General features: G+C 35.7%; 2 protein-coding genes across 4 annotated transcripts; one reads left to right on the top strand and one right to left on the bottom strand.

The window, feature by feature from the left end:
• The first annotated feature begins 477 nt into the window (after positions 1 to 477).
• Positions 478 to 2870, top strand: LOC107824914 (G2/mitotic-specific cyclin C13-1-like). The gene is made up of 4 exons (NM_001326140.1): positions 478 to 892; positions 1455 to 1687; positions 1782 to 2253; positions 2344 to 2870. Exons 1-4 carry the CDS (start codon positions 518 to 520, stop codon positions 2416 to 2418), a joined length of 1155 nt encoding a protein of 384 aa, NP_001313069.1. The 5' UTR covers positions 478 to 517; the 3' UTR covers positions 2419 to 2870.
• A 3623-nt stretch (positions 2871 to 6493) lies between these two features.
• On the bottom strand, positions 6494 to 21880 carry LOC107824912 (WD40 repeat-containing protein HOS15). Of its 3 annotated transcripts, none has more exons than XM_016651721.2 (14): positions 21693 to 21880; positions 15862 to 16007; positions 15399 to 15768; positions 15151 to 15245; positions 14989 to 15035; positions 14005 to 14155; positions 13822 to 13885; positions 10951 to 11109; positions 10719 to 10840; positions 9982 to 10056; positions 9097 to 9150; positions 8910 to 8983; positions 7279 to 7353; positions 6494 to 7040 (listed from the first exon to the last, which is right to left on the bottom strand). In XM_016651721.2, the coding sequence occupies exons 1-14, from the start codon at positions 21751 to 21753 to the stop codon at positions 6821 to 6823; spliced, it is 1713 nt and encodes a 570-aa protein (XP_016507207.1). In that variant the 5' UTR covers positions 21754 to 21880; the 3' UTR covers positions 6494 to 6820. The 3 variants fall into 3 exon arrangements, 2 of the variants coding, with proteins under 2 accessions (XP_016507207.1, XP_016507208.1); XM_016651722.2 differs by having other exon boundaries at positions 15399 to 15776; positions 21693 to 21839; XR_012699935.1 differs by lacking the exon at positions 6494 to 7040 and having other exon boundaries at positions 8793 to 8983.
• Between the last annotated feature and the right edge of the window lie 1977 nt (positions 21881 to 23857).

The following is a 23857-nucleotide window of genomic DNA, read 5'->3' as shown; positions in this document are numbered from 1 at the left end:
GTTGGTCAATTATCCTAACTCACTAAATAATTTTTTAAGAACATCAATTTTTTCAAAAGAAATTAGCCAAACAAGTTACTCCAATAAGGCTATATAAGTAATGAGTAATGACTACCTTGAATATGGTTAAAAGAAGCGTTACAAAAAGAGTAAAATCACTCTTTTTAGTAGTATATTTAACACTTTTCATTTGAAATCTTAAAAAGGAAATTAGCGCGGTTGAATTCTGTTGGGGCGCGGGCGCGTTTTGTTTTTGCTATAAAAATACAAATATACTAAACAGTTGTAAAATTGATACATTTTGCACTGTTTGGGTACCAGCCGGGGGAGTGGGTGGGAGGGAAAACCACCCAAATTTTACCAAACTTCGAATTTTAAAACAGCCCCCAAAATCCAAACAAACATATTGGCGGCTTATAAACCCAATAAACCTCTCATTTCTTTCCTCTCCAGTTCGTCAAATCTTCAATTCAACTAATTTTCTCTTGCTTTTCTTTGTTAGTTCTTGCAACTACATATGAAGAAGCAAGAGAAAGAGGCAATAATGGCGGATTTAGAAAATTGTGGCAGAGTTACACGGCTAGCCAAGAAAAGGGCAGCAGAGGCTATGGCCTCACATCAACAACAACACCCTAGTAAGAAACGGGTGGTTTTGGGCGAGATTCAGAATTTTTCTAATCTGGGTGTGAGTCAAATTAAGGGTTTGAACACTGAGCCTAAAAAACAACCCAAATCGAAGCAGCAGCAATCTAAGAGGAAACTGAAAAGGGCTGTGACTAGTAAAATTGATAAGGAGGAGTTGAATGTGGATAATGTTGATGCTAATTACGATGACCCTCAGATGTGTAGTGCTTATGTTTCTGATATATATGATTATCTTCGTAAAATGGAGGTTAGTATATTTTTCTTTGAATTAAATTGAGCTCTTTTATTTACTTCATATTGTTATTATGTTTTTGCATTTGATTAATTATGTCTCATATAGCTGACTTGTTTCAGATCAGTAATGTAGTAGTAATTAGATAGTGAGGGTTTATATAGCAAAAATTATATTTTGGGATTAAGGCGTGGTTATTGTTGTTGTTTAGTGACTTAAAAGAAATTGATTTGGTTTCTTCTGCCTTAATTTGTAAAAATAGACATGCTTGAAAATAGGATCTTGGAGATTGAAATGTAGTTACTTTTATGAATTATTTGAATATTGGCTTTTCGATCGATCTAGAAGAATTAACCCAAATAGCTGTCTATCTAATATCTTAAACTTAAAATAGCCAGCACATGTATAATGTATATATAATTCATGTATAATATATGTGTAGTTGTGTATAATTAATGTTTAATCTATGTATATTGACTAGAAAAAGTAAATATTGAATTTGTCTGGCTGTAATGGTGCTCGGTGTTGTGTTTTGTTGAAATTTGGGTTTTGACAAATTTGGTGGTTTTGTGTTCAGATTGAGGAAAAGAGGAGACCTTTGCCTGATTACTTAGAGAAAGTTCAGAAGGATTTGAGCCCAAACATGAGAGGGGTATTAGTCGATTGGCTAGTGGAAGTTGCAGAGGAATACAAGCTACTTTCAGACACTTTATATCTTGCTGTTTCCTACATCGATAGATTCTTATCAACAAATGTCATCACCAGGCAAAAACTTCAGCTTTTGGGTGTTTCGTCAATGCTCATTTCTGCGTAAGTATCTTAGCTTTGCATTGGATTTAACTCCTGGAATTTTGAGTGTTTATGAATTTTGCTCACGAGTGTATTCTGATTTGGTAATTTACAGGAAGTATGAGGAGATTAGTCCACCACATGTTGAAGATTTTTGTTACATAACGGATAACACATATACTAAGGAAGAGGTGGTGAAAATGGAAGCTGATGTGCTTAAAACACTCAACTTTGAGATGGGAAATCCCACAGTGAAAACATTTCTCAGAAGATTTACTGGGGTTGCTCAAGAAGATTATAAAACCCCCAATTTGCAGTTGGAGTTTTTGGGCTATTACCTAGCGGAGTTAAGCATATTGGATTATAGCTGTGTGAAATACGTACCTTCTTTGCTGGCTGCTGCTGTGGTATTCCTTTCGAGGTTTACACTACAACCTAATACACATCCTTGGAGTTTGGCTCTTCAACAATACTCGGGATATAAAGCAGCGGATTTGAAGGAATGTATTCTTATCTTACACGACTTGCAATTAAGTAGAAGAGGAGGCTCTTTAGCGGCTGTGAGGGACAAATATAAGCAGCATAAGGTATTAATCTAAGATGGTCATTGGTTATAATATTGTAGATGCTTTGTTTAATTTGGTTATCTAACTTGACCTGTGAGTTACTTTTTACAGTTTAAGTGTGTGTCATCGTTGACCTCTCCAGTGGAAATACCAGCTTCATTCTTTGAAGATATGAGACAATTGTAAATTAGGCTTCTGCTTGGACATACAATAGGAAGGAGTAGACTGTGTTCTTGGTTTTGCTTAAACTGGATATCTGGCTAATTGTGCTTTAACGATGCTGCGGACATAGTGTTTGTTTTAGTAGATTTTGCAGTCCTCAGATGTATGTGGTGTTAGGATTACTAACTGGTAGTTAGTAAGATAAGTTTGATTAGATTTTGTAGGTCGGTTAGAAACAGAACCATTGAATTGATTGTGAAGTTATTGATTCCATTTACAAGTCTTGTATTCCAGGGATGATGTTTGGTAGTATTTGATACAGAGAAATCAATCATGTAAAAAGCCTGAATAGCTTCAGATAAAAGAACAGATTGCCCAATTAAATCATTGTGTTCATCTACATTAGTATGTGTACCCATCGCAACAACTACTCTTTTCAGGTTTGCCTTTTTTTAGAAGAAAAGAAACTATGTGCATCAGACAACTCTTGGATACTGTGTTATAATTGTATTTGGAAATAATCCAATGAGGATGATAAAGTTACTAAAATGGCGGAAGATTTCAGATTTCTTGTGATCTTACTTCTGCGATAGGTGTAAATTCTACATATTTGGGAGAATCTATATGTTTCAAACCACATAGCTCTTATAAATTTGATCCTTCATTTTGAAACTCCATACTGTTGATACCACTTTGACATTAGGAATCTTTATGATCTAATTTTTTTTATCCTATACTATGGAATTGCATGATATTAATCCTTCATTTTGAAAGTCATGAAGCTCTGTTCATTTCATGGATCTTTTTCATGAAATGAACTTGTTCGGAAAAGTCATACATACAGCTACAAAAGCAAACACATTGAATAAAAAATGAAAAATTCATAAGTTACTCCCTAAGCTTGTTCAGAAAACTCATTTATAAACTTTAATTTTACGGGCGACTTATTACTCACTATTCTTGTTTAAAGTGGAGCTAATACCACCTCCGAACATATTTAACCAGTTTCATGGCCTGCGGATGTTACATGCATCGACATCATTTTTTCTTGTTTTCTTCTATTTTTTCACATTTTTCTTTTTTACAAAATATTTTTTTTTGTTTAGTTGGGTTATTGTTTGAAAGTGTCTATAAAAAATATGCTCTAAACCGTCATGTGGTGTAAAATTCCTTTTGTGATTTTATTTTTGTTTAGAAAGCACAAATTTTTTATTATTAAAAAATGCCTATTTTTGAGTAAAAATAATTTAGAACTTTTTATTAAACTACTCAAATCTTCATATTAATAAATAACCTTTTTATAACAAGATCCAAGATAATATATTACAAACACATGCCACGTCTTAATTTCAATTAATCATTACCAATATAAATAATAATATTGGTATCAAATTTTGTTGTAACTTAAAGGCTTTATATCTTGTAGAAATATTTCACTATAAACAAAAAGTACGAAGAAAAAAGGCGACATTAACTTTTTTCATGCGTGTATATGTCTATGTCATTTATTAAAAATTGACATTAGGACATTAATTTATTGTGTTGCCCTTGTAACTGAGGGTCTCATATTCACTACCTTAACCTATGTTAAAATATAAGTTTAAAGAAAGTCAACAATTTGATAAATCAATCATAAACAAGACCAAGGCAACAAAGTATCTTAAAGATTCGAGACTCACCTTTGACAATATTTGTTGCTGACATTTTACTAGCTAGCCAATTGATAGTCCCATAATTTTGATAGATAAAATGCGGAATACAAGAGGTGTTAGTTGAAGCACTTCTTCGCCCCTTTCATGCAATTTTACGGTTACGACAAAGCAACCACCTATTTAAAATAATTTATGTGCTTATAGCCTTGTATTGATCAACCTCTTAACAAGCATTTTATCCAAAAATTGAACCACAGCGCGCAATTTCAATCTTCTTTAATTTTACCTCAATTGAGGATTTTGCTAGGGCAAATACCCTGATCCATCTTTCATCCTTTATTAATCCATCGATTGGAACATCTTCACTCTACTCTCCAATTCAAGCAACATCTCCAACTGAAGGTTCTGCTGGGTCAATACCCAAATCGTTGTTCATATCGACTTCCATCTTTCGTCCCCCATTGATCCATCAATGATTGTAACATCTTGCTCTTCCAAATGACAAAGCAACCACCTATTTAAAATAATTAATGAGCTTATACTGATCAACATATTAACAAGCATTTTATCCAAAAATTGAAACACAACGTGCAACTTCATATTCTTCTTTAATTTCAAATATCACCCCAAATCAGATACATGTTCTTGATCAACAATTGGGAGAGACAGAGTATCATTTTGGACGATTTCCTCAAGATTTTCGTCACATTGAAGATTCAAATCCTCAATTACTTACTACAAAAATTTGAATTCGAAAACCTCTAGTATTTTTTCCCTTCTTTTCGGCAGTGTTTTCGTGGATACCCCATTTATATATTGTACTAACAAAAACGGATTTTAGGTTAAACCATTGGATGTGATAGGAAAGTAAAATAAAATAACATATATTTATTTATTAATAAATGCACTAATCGGTCTGAGTAAAAAGAAAAAAAAAAGCTTCGTTTCATTTTCCTCTTTGTTTATTGATGTTCTTAAATTCTTTGTTTGTTTATTTTGACCTTTTAATTTAGTTTTAAACACAAATCCTACCAAACTACCAAGGCTGCCACTATAATTGTTCGGTTTTATGGATTTCATGGCATTCTGAAAGACCGAATTCATTTTTCGTTAAATTTTACTATTTTCAGCTCAATATTATTCCTATAAGAGTTTGTTTAGTCGAAATGATCCCTTATGTTCGAGTGTAGAGTTTTGATCTTTTATTGCCCTAAAAATACCATCCGGAGCACTTATCATTAGCTCTGCAAAATCTGAGGAATTAATCCCAGTACACACTACCACCACCAGTACACCAAAGGGAATTAAGATTGCGACAGAAATACTAAAACTTCACGTGCTTTAGTCAGCTGGATATAACTAAACAGCAAGAGCTATTAAAATAGGTATTACGTAGTCAATAGTAATGTGAACAATTCACAAGGCGTGATTGGGTGCTCATTGAAAATGTCAAATGTTGCAAATTGGAAGCCACCATTTAACAGCCAGTAGTGGACATGAGAGCTAAGACTTTGTTGCCCAAAATCTCTAAAGCCCCAATTGAGAAATATCGTGTCATGTGCCTATTCACCTTGTACACAAAGACGTAGCAAATATTAGACACGAAACTTACGTCCAAACCAACTGGAATGGCGAAACTAAGACTGCAATCTCCCTGCATTTTATCAATAAATCATACCTAGTTCCTTTTCAATTTCTGGCAAATAGTCGTAATTCATTGCCATGAATTCACATTATTGGGAAAATGGGGAACTTTCGTAGATTTATGCAATGGAACAAGACAATGCCTTATAATTTTTCCGCATTTTTATATTCCAAATTTTTTATCCTTCACAACGTGATCGCATAATATTGAAAGTTGTAACGCTCCGCTCATTTCATGGATTTTTTCAGGTTCCATATTAAAAGAAGTCGGGTACCCAACACATTTTATAAATTTCGACCCCCCTTGCGCTGTGAGAGGTGCTTTTTCAAGATACTGCCTCGTTTTCCTACTAAGTACCAAGAACACCACACAGTATATGAATATAAGAAAATAATTTTTTGGAATTTGACGAAACTTTTTCGTGTTTCTAGTTAAATTATTTTATTTCACATTTCTCGTTAAATCAACAGCTACATGTTGCAAAAATTGATGCTAGCAAACTTAAAAGATCCCACAAGTAGGTTCTAAGGTAATATGTACACAAAACTTACCCCTACCTTATGAAGGTAAAGAGAATATTTCTATAAACCCTCAGCTCAAAAGATCAAAACTATATTTAAGATACTATTTTAAACCTATTCTATTTTTATTTTTTCCATTCTCTGTTACTCAAATACCAAACCCAGTTTGTTGTACGAGTGTGTGCGCACTATTTTAGCCGTGTCTCATAGTCATAGAGTTTGCAATAGAGGACGGGAAGTAACAAAAAGAACATCAACCTGATACTAGGGGGACAATGAAATTAAACAACTCAATGTCAGCATTTGAGCAACAAATAAATCATAACAGTGCGGTCACTGCCACTGCAGCTTCCTCACTTCAACGCAGTGCAACAGTCAGTAATTACAGTTTCAGCTCTGCCAAAACCTAAACCTACGTCAGTGCCATAATACTTACCTGCACTATCTACAATGTACTCCAAATATGATTTGTTGAATATTCAGTTTGTCCTACAATTGTACATACGTCCAAGGAGAGTTCTGTCACAAATTAAGGTATTACTTGTTCCAAGTGCTTAAACGATCTCGACCATCTTCAACATTATCTTTGCCTGTTTGTTCCACAACATCTATATCCGAACATCAAAGACACAGACCACATTGTCCGCAAAACAAGCAGCAACCTTGTTGCCTTCCTTGTTCCAGCAAACTTCAAAGATTCCACCATTTCCACTGTAAGTTTTTATGATCTTGGCCTCTTTCACAGACCATATGTTCAAGCATCTATCCAATGACCCGGTTGCCAAGTACTCGCTGTTTGGACTAAATGCAACAGAATACACGGGATCCCTGGGTATACAATGGAAAAAGCCCCAATAAATACTAACAAAAATCCCAGTCACACATAACAAGAACAATAGAAATATTTAAAGATGTACTAACTATCTTTGCTTTTGACGATTCTAATAACTGCTTTTGTTAAAGCAGCAATGACTTCTTCTATGAGACCTTTTAGAAGGTTCAATCACCTCAACACCTTTTTTTCCAAAAAAGACATAAAAAGCAACTGCATAATTACAGCCATTACCTATGGCCATTCAGACTGTGAAGGAGACGGCCAAGTTCTACATCCCATAGCTTCACTGTGGAGTCAAAAGAGGCACTACAGAGGAAATTAAAAGTTCAGCAAAAAGAATAGGCACATAGAATTATAATAATTAGAAGATAAAAGAATAGGCACATCGAATCAAAAAGAATTATAAGATTTGAGTACAACAAAATAAGGTATTCATTGTCTGATGCCCGGATTATCCCCTTGGAGGTGAAGGATTATAGAACATCAAGCACACTTGACAAACGCAAGTTATTTCATAGACAATGTTAAAAATGTCACTAAATGAAGACATATTGATCTTAAATTACAGGGCAGCACTAGTAAAGAAAGAATAGGAACCAATAACAGAATTTCTAATGTGCGGAGATCATGTCTCTGGAGACATTGCAGCTCTATGAAATATAAGAAGTGTAGAGAGAATTACGGGGAAGCTATCTCTCAACTTCCCCCAACTTTTAAAAAATAAAAATAAAAATTAGTCGATCAATCAAGTATACTTCAATCCCAAACTAGTCAGGGTCGGCTATCTGATAATTGCCAGAAGATTCCGACCACTGGCACATTTCTTTCCAATACTAAATAATTGCCTTTTAAGGAGTGGAAAAATAAGAGTAGGATTGATCTTAATTCGAAGGCTATGTCGATGACGATAGGGTTGGTTCAACTGCTTGGATCGCTACCTTGCCATTTTCACCATTAAAGCATTGATAGAAATACAAGCGTCAAATGGTAAAGTGATAGTGTGATACGTTATATTTGCCATGGATGAGCAAAAACAACCTACGATAAGAGGAGGAATGACGCTTAAAGCAATAATTGTCACTTTGTTAGTTTCTCTAGATCACCAAAACTAAGTCCACATATAAAACTACCATCCCTTAGACCCACATCAGTTAGATATAGAGTCTGTTTGACTAAGCTTATAAGCTAGTCAAACTGGCTTATAAGCACCTTTTGGCTTATCTACGCGTTTGATAAACACCCAAAGTGCTTATAAACCAAGAGCTTATAAACTAAAATCAGCCATAAGTCATAAGTTGGTCACCCCCAACTTATGGGCTTTTCAGCTTATAAGCACTTTTAGTTTGACCAACATTTTTACTGGGTTATCCTTAATAATATTTTCTAATTCAGAAAATACTTTTCCCAAAATAAATTTCCCGACTTTCTCTTCATCCCATATTCGTTGTTAATTCTTTTATTTACAAAGAAATATTTTAATTTATAATCTTCTGAAAAAATTCAAGGGTATTTTAGTCATTTTAACATAGGAATAACTTATCAACACTTTTTTATCAAACACATCAACTGCTTATTATTAGTTTCAACACTTCTATCCAAACACATAAATGCTTATTTTAAAAATCAGCTCAGCGCTTAAAATGCTTTTCAGCATTTCAAACTTATCAGCTATTTACAATCAACTAATCCAAATGGGCTTATAATAATAGAACTAGATCTGGTAGAAAGAAGAGCCTTGAAGTTACCACCACGTGCCAGACCATTATGGTAGAAGCAGCAGGTCATCCAACGTATGACCTGTGGCAATATGTAGGATTGTAGCCTACTTCCGTACCCTCAATGTAATGGTGCAGAGTATTTACCTGGCCAGCAACAATTGTTGATTTGGGTTGCTCGTACCAGGGCCAGTTGGACTCCATCGGATGGTATAGATCTCCTAAAAGATTAATACTGTAAAAACACTGATCTCTGATCTGATTAAGCGAATAAAACAAAAACAGAAAAAGAGGAATAACTCAGTATATATGTATATAAACTTAAATGCTGCACCTTGGCATGTTCTTTGAAATCATGCACGCAGGCATCTTGTTTCACGCTCCATATCTGCACAACCAGATGAGAGTTATCGACCAATTTCACAGAGCATCAATTGAAGGTGATTTTTCGAAACAACATATTTGAAATACTATCTTAAAGGAAGTGAAGCTATAAATCAACTTTCACTTAGTCTCTTCCTTGATTACCAATTATTTCTAATTAATCAGAACCTGGAGTTCTGGAATGCGTTTGAACTAGATATTTTTTTGAACTAGCTTAGGATTACTGATTTAGTATTCCAGAATCTAGGTTGAAATGGATTTTTCTACATTAAAGCAGTTAAGCACCACACCTTCTTTCTTTTTTTCCATCAGAGGTTAAGGGTGTACGACAAAGTACGGACATGTGGGAAATTTAGAGTATCCCAAGTTTTACAGAATTAATTTGTCCTAAAAAACAAATTGAGTAGTGGAGAGAAACAGGCCCAAAATGGAGCAGCCAACTAGTCTTGGATTGAGGTGTAATTGTTGTTGTAAGAGGTTAAGGGTGATAATTAAAGCTTATTGATTATCAGAAAACAAATTTATCACGTTCTTTGCAAGACCTAGTTAAGCATGAATTTGTTTACAGATGCAAGACTTCACACAACTATTTGAATATGTTCTATCAATCAGGACCTCCCAAGAGAGAAATAACTGACAGGAGCAGAATTATCAGAAGGGAGAACAAGGAATAGTATGTATTTGTATCAGCTAATCTGTAATGACTAAATTCAGAGTTTAGGGAACTACACGAGGGTAATTAGTGCAGACAACACAACCAGACTGTCCTAATCAGTGCTTTTCTGAAACCTGTGGAGTTGCTATTAATTTAAGGAAAGAGTATGTTAGCAATTACCTTAGCCGTGGTGTCATCAGAGCACGATGCCAACAAGGAGCCTGAGGGGTCCCACTTGATTGCATTGACTTCACTCTGCAATCACAAAGATAAGATCTTTTAGTAATGCTCATAAAAAGAGGACACCATAATTTTACTTATTATTTATCATGCTAAAGTTTTGCATCTGAATGGGACTTATCACAAAATAGTTGGTATGATCTAGAACACAAAAGATTAGAACTACAACTTTCAACTTATAGGGTGAAATTCCAAAAAGATGAAAAAGAAACGACTGTCCGAACAATTGTCGTGCACAGTTGCATGATAATACAAATGCTTGAGAAATCATCATGCAGTCAAACCATTAGTTTTCATGGCCAGAGAAAGGGGTCAAAAGATTCTTTAGCCAATCATCTCACTACCATATGTTTACCTACAAGTTACAACCTCACAGGCATCGAGATACAATGAATACAAGTTGTATCTTAATAATCAGGTATTCAACCAAGGCAACAGAGGTAAATATGTTTTACGATATGTTCACAATTAGACTTTCCCTTTGACACATTTTAAGAGCATTTTATGATGTGATGAGCATAAGCCTCAAGAGAGTTAATATGTCCACCCCTGTGCCTCCCAGAGGTGCACAGTAGACCAGCTCCAATATAATATTTACAGGCAATTGGTAACCAATCAATAACCACATATGGAACAATTTTCCTACCAAAAAGGAAAAAAGAGTACTGGAGCATCACCTGATGTCCTGAGAAAGTTTTGACAGGCCGACTCTCTCCAACTTTACAAACGTAAATCATGTTATCAGTGGAGCAGGTTGCAAAGGAATTGTTGTTTCGCCAATCAACATCAAGAGTCGGAGCTGGAATATAGTTATATATCAATAATGAGAAATAAGAAACAGAAGAAATCAAAGTGAGTAATGGAAAAAAAGCTTAGGAGCATAGTTAAATCAGAACAAAGGAAAAGCACCTGAATGAAATTCAAACTGCTGCTTCCATTCGCCTGACTTTACATCCCACACAATGGCAGTTTTGTCTACACTACCACTAAGGAGATAATCACCTTTCTTATTCCACTTCAACGAGAAGATAGGCCCTTTATGTTTGATTAGAGTATTTACCAGTTCCCCTGGATATGAAGTGACTCGTGAGATCGATCATGAATACCAGCATATAAGTTTGGTGCCATAAGATACTATCATACTACAGATGCCGCAAACAATTAGCAAGGAAAGACCTAAACAGAAGTTAATTTTTTGACAAAAGAATCCAGTTTGATATCTTTTAACAAGTTCTGAATGGACGGAACCATGAGACACAAAGGAAAAAACAAGTCGAAATTGGACCACACACCATGATTATGCACCACTTACAACTTGTAGAAGAAAGAGATTTCTGCAAATGCTTTTTTAATCAGGTGGGCAAAGACTTAGATTAACATTTCGGATTAAGTTGCAGACCCCTTTGAAAGAGAATTAGCTTATTGTTCAGCAAACCAGTATGAATCTGCTATACTTGCCGGAGGAGATGGCCTTCGGCTCACACAGCATGACATATATTGAAGCCGTAACTATAATAATCTCATCAGTTATTGATCTTCCAGGAAACTCATTCATTTCTTCATTTTCTTCGGCCATTTTTGGGCTGCATATGAAGGACACTCAAAGATGTTGAGACAAGGAGGTCTACTGTTAAGAGTCTAGGCCAATTCATCAAAGGGTGTAGCCCAGAATAAGCATACACCCTTCACAGTTTTTTCTAGTAGGAGCAGTGTTGCCCAGATCCTTCGAATTCCTTGCCAGTTGCCACACCCATGTTGATCCAAAAGACTTGGGTGTGGGTGTGGGTGAGGATCCACACTGGAATTGATCGTCCTAATTTTTTGGCCAAAAGTGCTTTTTTTTTACCAAAAGTGCTTTTGAGCAGAAGCAGAAGCGGTTTTTTAGAAGCAGAAAAAAGTAACTTCTCCCCAAAAGCACTTTTGAGAAAAATACACTTAGAAAACTTTTTAAAAACTTGGCCAAATACTAATTGGTGCTCAAAAGTGTTTTTCAAATTAATTAGTCAAACACAAACAAACTGCTTCTCACCAAAAGTACTTTTTGAAAAACACTTTTCAAAATAAATTAATTTGAGAAGCTTGGCCAAACAGGCTATTAGATGCTTTGACTACATCTATGGCCAAGAAGTAAAGGTTGATTAGATATTTGCTTTAAAGATGGTTTATGGCACACACACACACATTGCTATATGAGGTAAACTTATGAATAAAATATTAAGTTTTACCAAGAATTTAATTATACTAGCTTTGATTTAATAACTTCAATAAAAATTTCAAAATATATACTTATATATGTTGCAATATATATTAATGGTTGTCTCTTAACGCTAGTACCCATACTTCTATTTGTATCTCTGAAATCCTATGATTTAGGTGATGACTAATCCGACTTCTAGATCCACACTCGTATCCGAGCACATACTGTAGGAGGCTTCCACAGCTTCCCTCAAGAAGCCAGTGAAGTGCTTGCCAACAATTGCTCAAATGACTTGACATTGATAAGAATATTGCTATTTGTCAATGCCACACTAATCTCTAGTAATCTCTTTAACTTTTATAAAGGTGATACCTAGATCAACTTGCGCCTACCTCGCTATTCTACTAGGTACCTGCTACCTTATAGGGTAACCTTGTCACCAAGACTTAGGCAGAGAAGGAGAAATCACCTCGCATTTTTGGGCCTCTGGTTGGATGTAAACCTTGGACTTATATGACTTTCATTCCACTTTATTCACCACTAGACCACACCCCTGGATGCATTGGCAAGCTCCTGATCCATATCACTTTCTGGTCTTAAAAGAGGTTCACATCTCTCTCAAATTTGAAACTAATGTGCAGGATGCTACCTCTTAATGAGTAGCACAAGGCAGATGGTTTTTTTGAGCCTGTCCCCTACCTTAAAAAACAGACTTGGTTACCTAGTAGGAATCGAGCTTGTGACGGGAACTACGACACATCTCACTTATGCTACCTATGGCGTTAAACCAAGGCCCTAGGGCCAAGTTACGCAGCTGCTGTAGCTAGTATCTAGCTGCAGCTATCCTTTCATTGGCCTCCAGTAACCCCTCCTGATGCAGATCATCTTTTTGGTCTTATAGGCGATTCACGGCTCTCTCAATTTTGGAGACTGATATGCAGGAGGCTACCTTCCAATGAGTAGGCATAAGTTAGGCAGCCGCTGTAGCTAGTATGTTATTCAAACTACCCTTTCAAGGTAATAGATATTTGAAATTCTATGAAGGTTGTTGGATGATAAAAGGGTTCTCTCACATGCTTATTAGAATTGAAACCATGATGCCTCATAGTCCTTCAGGGGGGAAAATTTGCAGGCCTTCCTGAAAGCTGTGTATTAGGATTCTGATAAGGCTTGCCTCTAGAAAGGGAAGTTGAATAAGAACAGGAGAAATGAGGGATGAACGGCATTGAAATTGAGTACGGTAGTAACGTGATTTCAAAAAGATCGATCCTTCATATGAAAATGCTACCAATTTCAGAAAGGTTACAGCCTTTTAGATTCAACTATATAAGTTATCATGCATATTGTAGTACAGTTCGAAAAATTATGTATCTTGCAGATGATGTGAAGTAGCACCCTCTTGGTGCTACAACAATAAACTACTTTACTTCTTCTCCAAAAAAATAAAAAGATCATACAACATAGGTTTCCCTGCCACACAATGGTGTACTCATACATTCAATATCTTCAGTACCAACTTATCTGTTGCATTTTCCGATACCCCATTGTTCAAAAACAGAAAGTGTTAAAACACGATAGCTTACCATCTCGGTTCCAGATTCTAGCTTGACCATCATAAGAACCCGTTGCTAGTAGGTTTCCCTCGCCCTACACAGGGAAGAAGTCATAAGTACAAGATTTAATAAGAATGTACATGAGCACTGGCAATTCATAAGACATGCAGAAAAGAAAAAAGAGAAGCCAACAATAATCTCCAAAATACTTACGTTCCACTCGAGTGTTGTGACATCCTTGCTTTTCTCGTTTGTTCGACCTTTAAAATGCTTCAATACCATGACATCTACAGGCCCATTTTGCATACGAGAATGACAAGGACCATCTCCAATTGTCCAAATTCTAGCAGTAGAATCTCCAGATCTGAGTTGAGGATTTCATATAATTAGCAATAAGAAAAGGTAATCCTAAAAGTAAATGTATCACCGGTCTGGCCCTATAGATGTAAGCCTACCCTGTTCAAGATTTTGGTTTTTAGCATGTCACACTGTTCAAGATTTTGGTTTTTAGTATGTCACACTGTTCGAGATTTTGGTTTTCAGACTATTCTAGATTTAGGTGTAATACAATCTCATTTTTAAATGAATTATTTGCTTAAATGTTGATATTATTAACTGCAAACATTCAAGTCAATGCTGGCATTCCAGTGACAAATTCAATGTACAACTTAAAGCAACTCCTCCATGTAAAAAAGCACATGCAGTCAAGCAGGATTTCTTAGAAGACAAATGGTTGTCTCTGCAAATATCTTCAACCATCTTGGTATGGCACATTCCTCGTATCTCCATTCAAGATAGCAATGATATATTTATTTCCTTATTCAACAGAAAGCCCTGCTGATCAGATAGTATCTCCTTATCCTACTAAGCTCATAGACGGTGATTACTTCTGGGGCATACATTTCTCACTTGGACGAAATCCTTTTAAGTTGTTTCTATGGTATGCCTTACCCCTAAGGTGTGGTGTTTTGCTGTTTAGACTATAAACAAGGTTACCTACTCCCCCCAAGAAGACTACATAACAATAAAGTCTAAAGCAGTCAAGGAGGGCAATAAGTTTCACCTATCTTGGAAAAGAATAATGACCATTTCCAAAGTGCTAAAGCTCAACGAATAATACGAGGTAGGGGTATAGAAATGAAATATCACTGGACTCCTATAGAAGAGCAGCATCAAAAGAGATATTAATGTGCTAACCCAGATGCAAGAAGTGAACCGTCTGGACTCCAGGCACATGCAAAAACCTGTGATAAGTTTGAGAACAACACAATATTGTCATGCTAATACCAACAATATTTACCAAATTAAAAATTGAGAATAATACTAATTTGAGAAGCTGTAGATTATATTTAATCATACCTCGGATGTATGGCCTTCCAAAACCATTACATCAGAACTCGGGATTTCACATGGCAGCGAGGTAGAGCTTGTGCAAACCTCCATTGGCTCTGGATCTGTTTTGCAGCTCCAGAAAGTCAAGTGATTAAGAATTTTATGCTTTATAATGTGATTAACAAAATTCAAACCAAATGTATCAGATGCATGCATATTCCAGGATGGCTTGCAGCTGTAAAGTTCATAAAGATTAGGATATTGAGATTTAATACCTGCAGTCTTTCCATTCTCCTCATGTCTGACAACATCTTTATCTCCATTGGCTTTCGCGTCCATGAGATCCTCACGTGGTTTTTCTTTGTCCTTATTTTTCTCTCTCTCCTTATCCTTCTCAATCTTCTCTCTCTCCTGATCTCGATCTTGCTCTTTTTCCTTCAATTGTTTTTCCTTCTCCCTTTCTCTAGCAGGTTCTCGTCCATGCTCCCTCTCATGGACGTTGTTATCCTTGTCTTTTCCCCTAGGTTTATCTTGCCGAAGCTTTTCCTTTTTTTCTTTTATTATTTTTTGCAGCTCATATACATCCTTCGTGATAAGATCAATGGGTTGTAAGAACTGGAAGTCTTCATCCATATCTGTGTCATCCTGCATGCCTTATTTATTATCAGTCAGTTTGAAGTTCTCAAAAGAGCTTGGACTCGGGACTCAAATGACAAGCATCACGAATTTTGCACTTACATTGCTCAAATTTGCTTCCAATTCAAGATACTGAATTCCCTTTTGTAGAAAGGTAACCAGAGCACCAGGGGGAACTAAATTTCCATCTATTGTGCTCTTATTAATCCCCGCCTCATATCCTAAAGCAAATGCTGAATGCGTAAACCCTGTAAAGCAGTCAGAAACAAGGAGATTCAAGATTGATAGCAAAAACAATAAGGAGTGGTGACTAAGAATATGAAAACAGAAAAATTTAAGAGAATTTTAACTGAGAATGGATAAATAGACAGAACCAAATAAGAGTGATCACCTAATAGACCTAAAACATAAAAGGGTTCATTTAACCAAATATGTCCATCACAGCAACAATTTTACAAGGAATGTATATTTGATTAATTTAATAAAATCACAAAAAAATTGAATGACAATCAAACTCATGGAATTATTGTCCCTAAAGGAGAAGGAAGAGGAGACCCAAGAAAAAGGATCAACTGACACAACACTATTTCATTAGCAACTACTTTGCTTCTACACCCAAGGAGGGCCGTTCAAAATCGAACCGTAACTGTTAATCGGACCGATGGCTTATTCGCTTATTGGTATCAGGTTATCGGGGTAACAGTTGGTGAAAGGATTGAGATTTTATAATTAACGGCTTAACGATTTGGGAGCGGTTTACTCAATTTTCTTATTGGATAAACCATTAACCCGTTAAGAATTTTTATATTTACATATACATATCTTTAATTATGCCCATTAACTATATGTGGAACTACCACCTCTGAAGACTTCAAAAGGATTTTATATATAAACACACCACCTAGATGTACATGCTTGATTGTATATAAGTTTTCGATCAGTTTGACCGGTTTTCAATCTTTCCTTTTTTTTTGACATAAAAAAGTTAGCTATGCAACCAAAAGAAATCGGGGTAACAGTTGGTGAAAGGATTGAGATTTTATAATTAACGGCTTAACGATTTGGGAGCGGTTTATCTCAATTTTCTTATTGGATAAACCGTTAACCCGTTAAGAATTTTTATATTTACATATACATATCTTTAATTATGCCCATTAACTATATGTGGAACTACCACCTCTGAAGACTTCAAAAGGATTTATATATAAACACACCACCTAGATGTACATGCTTGATTGTATATAAGTTTTCGATAAGTTTGACCGGTTTTCAATCTTTCCTTTTTTTTTTTGACATAAAAAAGTTAGCTATGCAACCAAAAGAAATACTTATAAAGTTATAAAAAAAAAAAAATATACTTATAATAAGTGCATTAATGCAGTACAAACTACAAAGTGTTTGACAGACTATCATATAGCAACAACAGATGGTAACAAGCTTGGTAAACTAAAGTGCAGTACATACTAACAAGGTAGTCGAGACACTTTATCAGGCTTGGCCGTTTGGTATTCACAAGACTAGAATTGTTCAAAAAATTTTTATTTGGTTTAGCCAATAAACCACCCGATAATCGTTAATCTGATACCAATCTGCCAGTTGTCTTATTGGATGGCTAGCGGATTACTACACTTATAATCCAATAACGGATAAGCCGAACCGATAAGCGTAATTATCCGCCTGATAAGCACCCTTACAAGGGTGCGACTTAGTGGTCAATGAAATGCGTTAAGTAGCATGAAGTCTCAAGTTCAAATCCTACCGGAGGCAAAACTACTTGATGATTTTCTCCCATCTGTCCATGCCTCAATGGATAGAATTATATGATACATGTACTAGTGGGAGGTAGCAGGTACCCCATGGAATTAGTCGAGGTGCTCGCGGGACCGAACACCACGATTATCCCAAAAAAACTACTTTGCTTCTAAATGAATAACATAACATGCACATGAACATGAAGTACTCTATTGAGCCTAGAAAATTTACATCGAACAGAAACTATTCTCAAAGGAACATGTCCAAATCAAACGAGAAAGATATAATCTCAATTAGCCATCCAATTTTTAGCTTGTTAAAATAACCACCCTCAACTAATTGATATTATGTAGAAAACAATATGTGGTTTGGCCATAATTCACATTGGATGAAGCAGAATTTTTGTGCTAGGTTAGAAATATCCTTTTCAAACACATTCGCGGTGAAACCTCCAATCTACCGAAACATTTATTAATAAAGGTGTGCAAAACAATCATAAATTGAAAGCTAACATCAAACTCGTTAGTTAACAACAAGTTTGCCTTTCTCAGGGAATAAGATCCATCACATATCAAATCACTTGAAAGTGCCACAAAAAAGGAACAACCTGATGCACAAATCATGCCGCATTCACAGAGGTTTCGGGGAAGGGCTGTAAATAACCTACCCTAATGCAAGCTTTTGAAAGTGCCACAAAATTACAAATTGTTCTATCCTGCATTTGCTTGAAGCCATATAAACATCGTCTCATTGTTCTATCTCTTCCTTTGATAACAAAAAGAAGAAACTGAGCATGCAAGCTTCCTTGAAAACTAACAGACCCTTTTGGTGAGCAAAGGAAGTCATGTTCATCCTTTTGATCGAAAATGACTTCCTTGTGGAAAATAGGGAAAATAGCAATTTTCGTCCTTGTGATATGACTAATTTCTAGTTTCGGTCCATGTGATATTCAACTAAGCAATTTTAACCTTCAATCAAATGAAGTGGGTGATTCTAGCCCAATCACTAATGAAATTTGATTGAGAAAAACAACATGTTAATACAACAAGGGGCAATTTAGGTATAATAGTTAAAATATTTTTAAATAACCTAATTCTGTTTGAAAAGGTTAAATATCTTCCCATGACATCTTCCCCAAAGGTGGAACTGAACGGAGCTACTCAATCGTCGGAATCACGAATACACATTGCCACCTCGTCTGGCCTTACAAACTACACCTTCATTATTTCTACTTTCGTTCTCCTTAGCCAACAACTAAATTGCCATGCACCCTCCATTTGTAAGAAACAAGTTCAGATGTGCAAATATACAACATCCGTCCGATAAGTCAGTGAAATAATAAAGTTTTAACAACAAAATCAGCTTGATCGGAGCCTGTATAGAAAGATTGAAATTGAAAAAACTGCAAGAATCCTCGCTCGAACTGAGCAAAAATTGAGAAGAGAACTCGAAATTTGACAAAATCGAAGGGAAAAAACACTCTAATAAGAAATTAGCCATGAGTTTCCTCTTGAGGTTTCATCAAATTTAGTTAAGCGTTGCATATTGATTCAAGCAAAAAGAGCATTTAAAGACTAAAAATTTAGAAAAGAAACGTATGGTTCATAGGTAAATGTACAGGTTCATGGTGTTATCACGTGAATTTGCAATGACTAATGATCTAGACTCGATATTCATGTAGCTTGCCACGTGAGTCTGTAATAATGAACCTGAATATTATTTTTGTACAACTAAGAATGCGTTATGTACAATCAAATTGAAAACAGTAACCTCTAAGCCAAAGAGTAATATGCATAATATTCAAATCACCCTTCCTAGTAGTAGATTTTCTGTTAAAGACCTTTCGCTTCCATTAGTGAGGGACTAAAATCCCTCACTTTCTTTAACTGAAGGTTAAATGCACTAAGTCAAATATTATAGGGATCAAAACTGGAATAACACAATAATACAGGGATAAATAATGTTATTATGACTTTCGTCATGCCAAGTAGGGTAGAAGGTTAGTAGATAAACGGGAGTGTCTCCTTTCCATGTTGGTAGCATTAGTATTATAGCCCGTTTGGCCAAGCTGCAAAAATCAACTTATTTTGAGAAGTACTTTTTCTCAAAAGTGCTTTTCTCAAAAGTACTTTTGGTGAGAAGCCGTTTGTGTTTGGCTAATTAATTTTAAAAGCACTTCTGAGTAGCAATTAGTGTTTGGCCAAACTTTAAAAAACTGCTTTTAAGTGTATTTTTCTCAAAAGCGCTTCTTAAAAAAGTGTTTTTGGAGAGAAACTACTTTTTTCTACTTCTTCAAAACTGCTTCTACTTCTCCTCAAAAACACTTTTTTTCCTTTCAAAAGCTTGACCAAACACCTTAATTTTAGAAAAAAGCCCTTTTTTTTTGGATGACCGAGAAATCCGTCTGGGGCCGATACTTTGGACCAGCCCCAGCCTTCAAAACTCGATGGATAATGGGTCCGCCCCTCTACCCTTACAACAACAACAATAACAACGACCCAGTATAATCCCACAAGTGGGGTCTGGGGAGGGTAATATGTACGCAGACCTTACCCCTACCCCGAAGGGTAGGGAGGCTGTTTCCAGGAGACCCTCGGCTCAAAAAACAATAGGAGATGATATATTAGTACCATAAAAATGCGTAATAAAAATAACAACAATATATAAGAGATATGAAATATGAAATATAGGATACTAAATACGAAAATACGAAAATACGAAATAGATGGCTGGTATAGTACAACTAGAAGGTAAAGCCCTGCCTCAATAGACGACCAATGACATTCCTAGTCTAACTCCTAACTGGATAGTCTCCCTCTATTGTGTTGTAGAAATATTCACACTCTCCCCTAACCTACAACCCTAATGCTCGACCTCCATAAATCTCTATCAAGGGCCATGTCCTCAGTAATCCTAAGTCGTGTCATGTCATGTCTGATCACCTCTCCCCAATACTTCTTAGGTCTCCCTCTACCTCTCCGCATGCCCACTACAGCCAGTCGCTCACACCTCCTCACCGGTGCATCAGTGCTCCTCCTCTGAATGTGCCCGAACCATCTGAGTCTCACTTCCCGCATCTTGTCCTCCATGGGGGCCACACCCAACTTCTCTCGAATATCTTGAACCCATTACCTAAGACACAAATCCACCACCCTTTGCCACTTGAACTAGGCCCTGGGGGCTAGAAAAAAAGCACTTTTGACCCAAAAAAAGTGCTTCCGCCTCAAAAGAAGCTTGGCCAAACAGGCTATTAATCTCTCATTTTCATACCTTCTTATCCATACGTTTCTTTTACTATATGTTGATCCTTTCGCTTCGATTATTCTATGACTCTGTCACCTTATCACCTTATCTGATTGCTGATACTACTTGTTGTGTTTGCTTCCTTTACTCTTACATTGAGTCGAGGGTCTACCGGAAATAGCATCTCTACCCTCACAAGGTAGGGGTAAGGTCTTCATACACTCTACTCCCCATACCCCACTTTGTGAGATAATACAGGTTTTTTTGTTGTTGTTGTTGTTGACTTCCAAAAACACACATAGGGATAGATCTTTCCTTATAGCTTCTCAATAGTTATAATTAGAAAAATATAAATTACTCAAGTCCGATTCACTCCTCAAATTGTTCAAATTGCATTCCATAAGCAACACAAGCCAAACAAGTTGGCAAGGAGGGTAATGTAAACAAGTGTTCAAGAACAAAACCAGGCAAAACATAACCTAACCTATAAACCTAGTTGAACGTGAAGTTCAAAATCCAAAAAATATAATTCATGAGGAAACAATGGTGGGTCAACAAAATTAGTGACATAAAGTCAAATTCTTTTTTTTTTTGTTTATAGTACTTATACAAGAAAACAGTTCACAACAAAAAATTGATAGTAATATTAAATGGGTAATTCAAGTTAATACAATATTAATCATGTGTTTGAAATATATATTACTTTGGATCTTGTGGTAAAAAATATTCATTAACATAAAAAATTAAGTAATTCAATTCAAAGTTCTAATAAAGATTTTGTACTTTTTTGCCTCCGAATTTCAATATTGTCTAAGTCAAAATAACATAAGAAAATATATCTTTTGGGGCCCCAAAATATCGGGGCCTAAAGCAAAGGCTTCACTAGGAGCCAACCTTTTGAGGTAGCAATTATTAATTGAACCCTAAGAAGGACATACCTGATTCTTGAAGGTACCGGAAAACGAGGTAGTTCAGCTCCGATGAGGTAATAGAGATCATCCTTGCGACTCGACGCCGGCGAAAACAAACACCATGTGCTTTGTCTCCCGAGAGTAGTGAAAACGAAAAAGAGGCTCTGTGTGTGTGTGAGAGAGAGAGACGTTATTATAATTAGATGTGTTTTTCTGCACCAAAGGTCATCGTCATCGTTTAGAATTAGGAATCAACTGTAAATACCGAAATGACTATAATACCCTCGGTGTGCAGGCCTTTTTTGGGTTATTAAATTTGGGCCGCCCAGCCCATTAATATGGTTTAGTTTTTTTTTTTTAATTCCTATACAGTTTTCCAAACTTTATTAACAAAAATGTTCACGTTTAGTTATTTACCCGACCTAAAAAACTCTTACCTACAAAATATATACATTTGTTTAAACTAGAATCCTTTCTGTGGTAATCTTCCTTATTTAGACGCGGGAATCTGGGATCGCGTATTTTTCTTCAGAGATTTTACCAACGCAATCATCGCACCTTAATCAAGCCATTGTATTTGTAGATTCTTACTATCACGACGATTCCTTTGATAATCAAGTTCTATTCTTTGATTTTCTTTGGGTTTTCATAAACGAAGATTTTGAAAAAAAATTGCAAACAATTAGCTACAATTGTAGTGAATTTTGCGACATAATGTCAAAATTAGCGATTATGCTCCAGCTAAATGATCACTGGGATAGCGTTGGGAGATGCAAAGACTTTGATGTTGATGGAATTGTAGTCAGTGAAGATTCAAATTATAGTCAATTGAATTTCGCAATTGTAGAGCATCTAATAATCGATACCTCCGCAAAAATCATCGAAATCAAATATACTGTCAACGAACGTTGTCCACCAATGAAAATTCGGAACGATATAGGAATTCGAATATATATGGAGACAAAAAAGGAAAACAAAAGCTTAGGAATGTATTTGTTGTGTATAACAATGCGTGATTTCGATTTGGAATACAGTATCTCAAATTCGAGCACAATTGCAGGTTTGCTCTATTTTTTCAGTGCTGATGTTGTGTCGATTTCACGTGTTCTACAATTTACTACAACTTATCTACAATAATACTACACAACAAATGTAGTTCAACTGTTATGTCTCTTCAAGTATTCTGTCAAAAATACTGAACACATTAATATACACAGGTCTGAATTGTAGATTCTTTTAATTGAGTGCAGGTTCATCTGATTATCGTATGTCTTCGTGGTACAATTGTCAAAGAATTGTAACACTATTGGATAAGTATTAGGAACAGTGGAGTTGATTGATATGCCAACATCTCCGGCAATTGTGGAATATGAAAGTATCATAATAACAGAACATACACCAAATGTTATTGAAGTAGGCCAAGTTTACCAAGATAAACAAATAATTGTCAGTGCAATGAAGCATTATTCTGTTATGAATAAGTTTCAATTTAGGGTGAACAAGTCTAGTGCAAGAAGGTAGGAACATTTCATTTGTCAAATTCATATTTTTGTATAATTTGTAATTTATTTGTATATAAATTTTATATAAATTATTTAATATAAGATTTTTATGCTTAAACAACCTCGTATTTTGTAGATACATTTTTCATAACATTTTTTAATTATTTTTATGTTTTAGCTACTGCCTCGTATGTGTTGGGTCAATTGTATGTGGAACTTCAAGTCCACCAGCATAAACGAATCAGCATTGTTCAAGGTTAGAAAATTCAACAGCTTGCACACATGCTCTTTGATGGACAACATATACATACAATACAAAGCTACTGCCATGGTTGTGACCAGCATGGTGATGCCAAAATATGCGGATCCTAAGACAATACACACACCAAAAGACATACAAACTGATATATTATCGGATCATGGTGTGATCTTAACATACATGCAAGCTTAGAGAGAAAAGAAAAAGGCTTTGGAATTTTTGAGAGGTCACCCTGCTGATTCCTACAGTCACTTGCCGAGTTATTTATATATTCTGGAGAAGACTTATTCGGGATCGGTAGTAAAATTGCAGAAGAGTGAAGATGACTGTTTCTTGTACGCATTTGTTGCACTTAGTACGTCCATCAAGGGTTGAAAGTAGTGTAGGCCAGTTGTAGTAGTTGATGGCACCTTCTTGAAGTTGGCATATAG

This window comes from Nicotiana tabacum, chromosome 16 (genome assembly GCF_000715075.1).
Source record: "Nicotiana tabacum cultivar K326 chromosome 16, ASM71507v2, whole genome shotgun sequence".
Classification (NCBI taxonomy): domain Eukaryota; kingdom Viridiplantae; phylum Streptophyta; class Magnoliopsida; order Solanales; family Solanaceae; genus Nicotiana; species Nicotiana tabacum.
This window is presented reverse-complemented; position numbering and strand designations above follow the sequence as displayed.

Bases quoted from the DNA above. Each gene is read 5' to 3' on its own strand.
- LOC107824912 (XM_016651721.2), bottom strand. From the start codon at position 21,753: ATGATCTCTATTACCTCATCGGAGCTGAACTACCTCGTTTTCCGGTAC. The intron at 11,110-13,821 runs GTAAGCTATCGT...CTTCATATCCAG, and splicing joins TAGAATCTGGAACCGAGATG to GGGAACTGGTAAATACTCTA. The intron at 10,841-10,950 runs GTGCTTTTCCTT...ACTATATTCCAG, and splicing joins GCAGTTTGAATTTCATTCAG to CTCCGACTCTTGATGTTGAT.
- LOC107824914 (NM_001326140.1), top strand. From the start codon at position 518: ATGAAGAAGCAAGAGAAAGAGGCAATAATGGCGGATTTAGAAAATTGT. The intron at 1,688-1,781 runs GTAAGTATCTTA...GGTAATTTACAG, and splicing joins TCGTCAATGCTCATTTCTGC to GAAGTATGAGGAGATTAGTC. The intron at 2,254-2,343 runs GTATTAATCTAA...TACTTTTTACAG, and splicing joins ACAAATATAAGCAGCATAAG to TTTAAGTGTGTGTCATCGTT.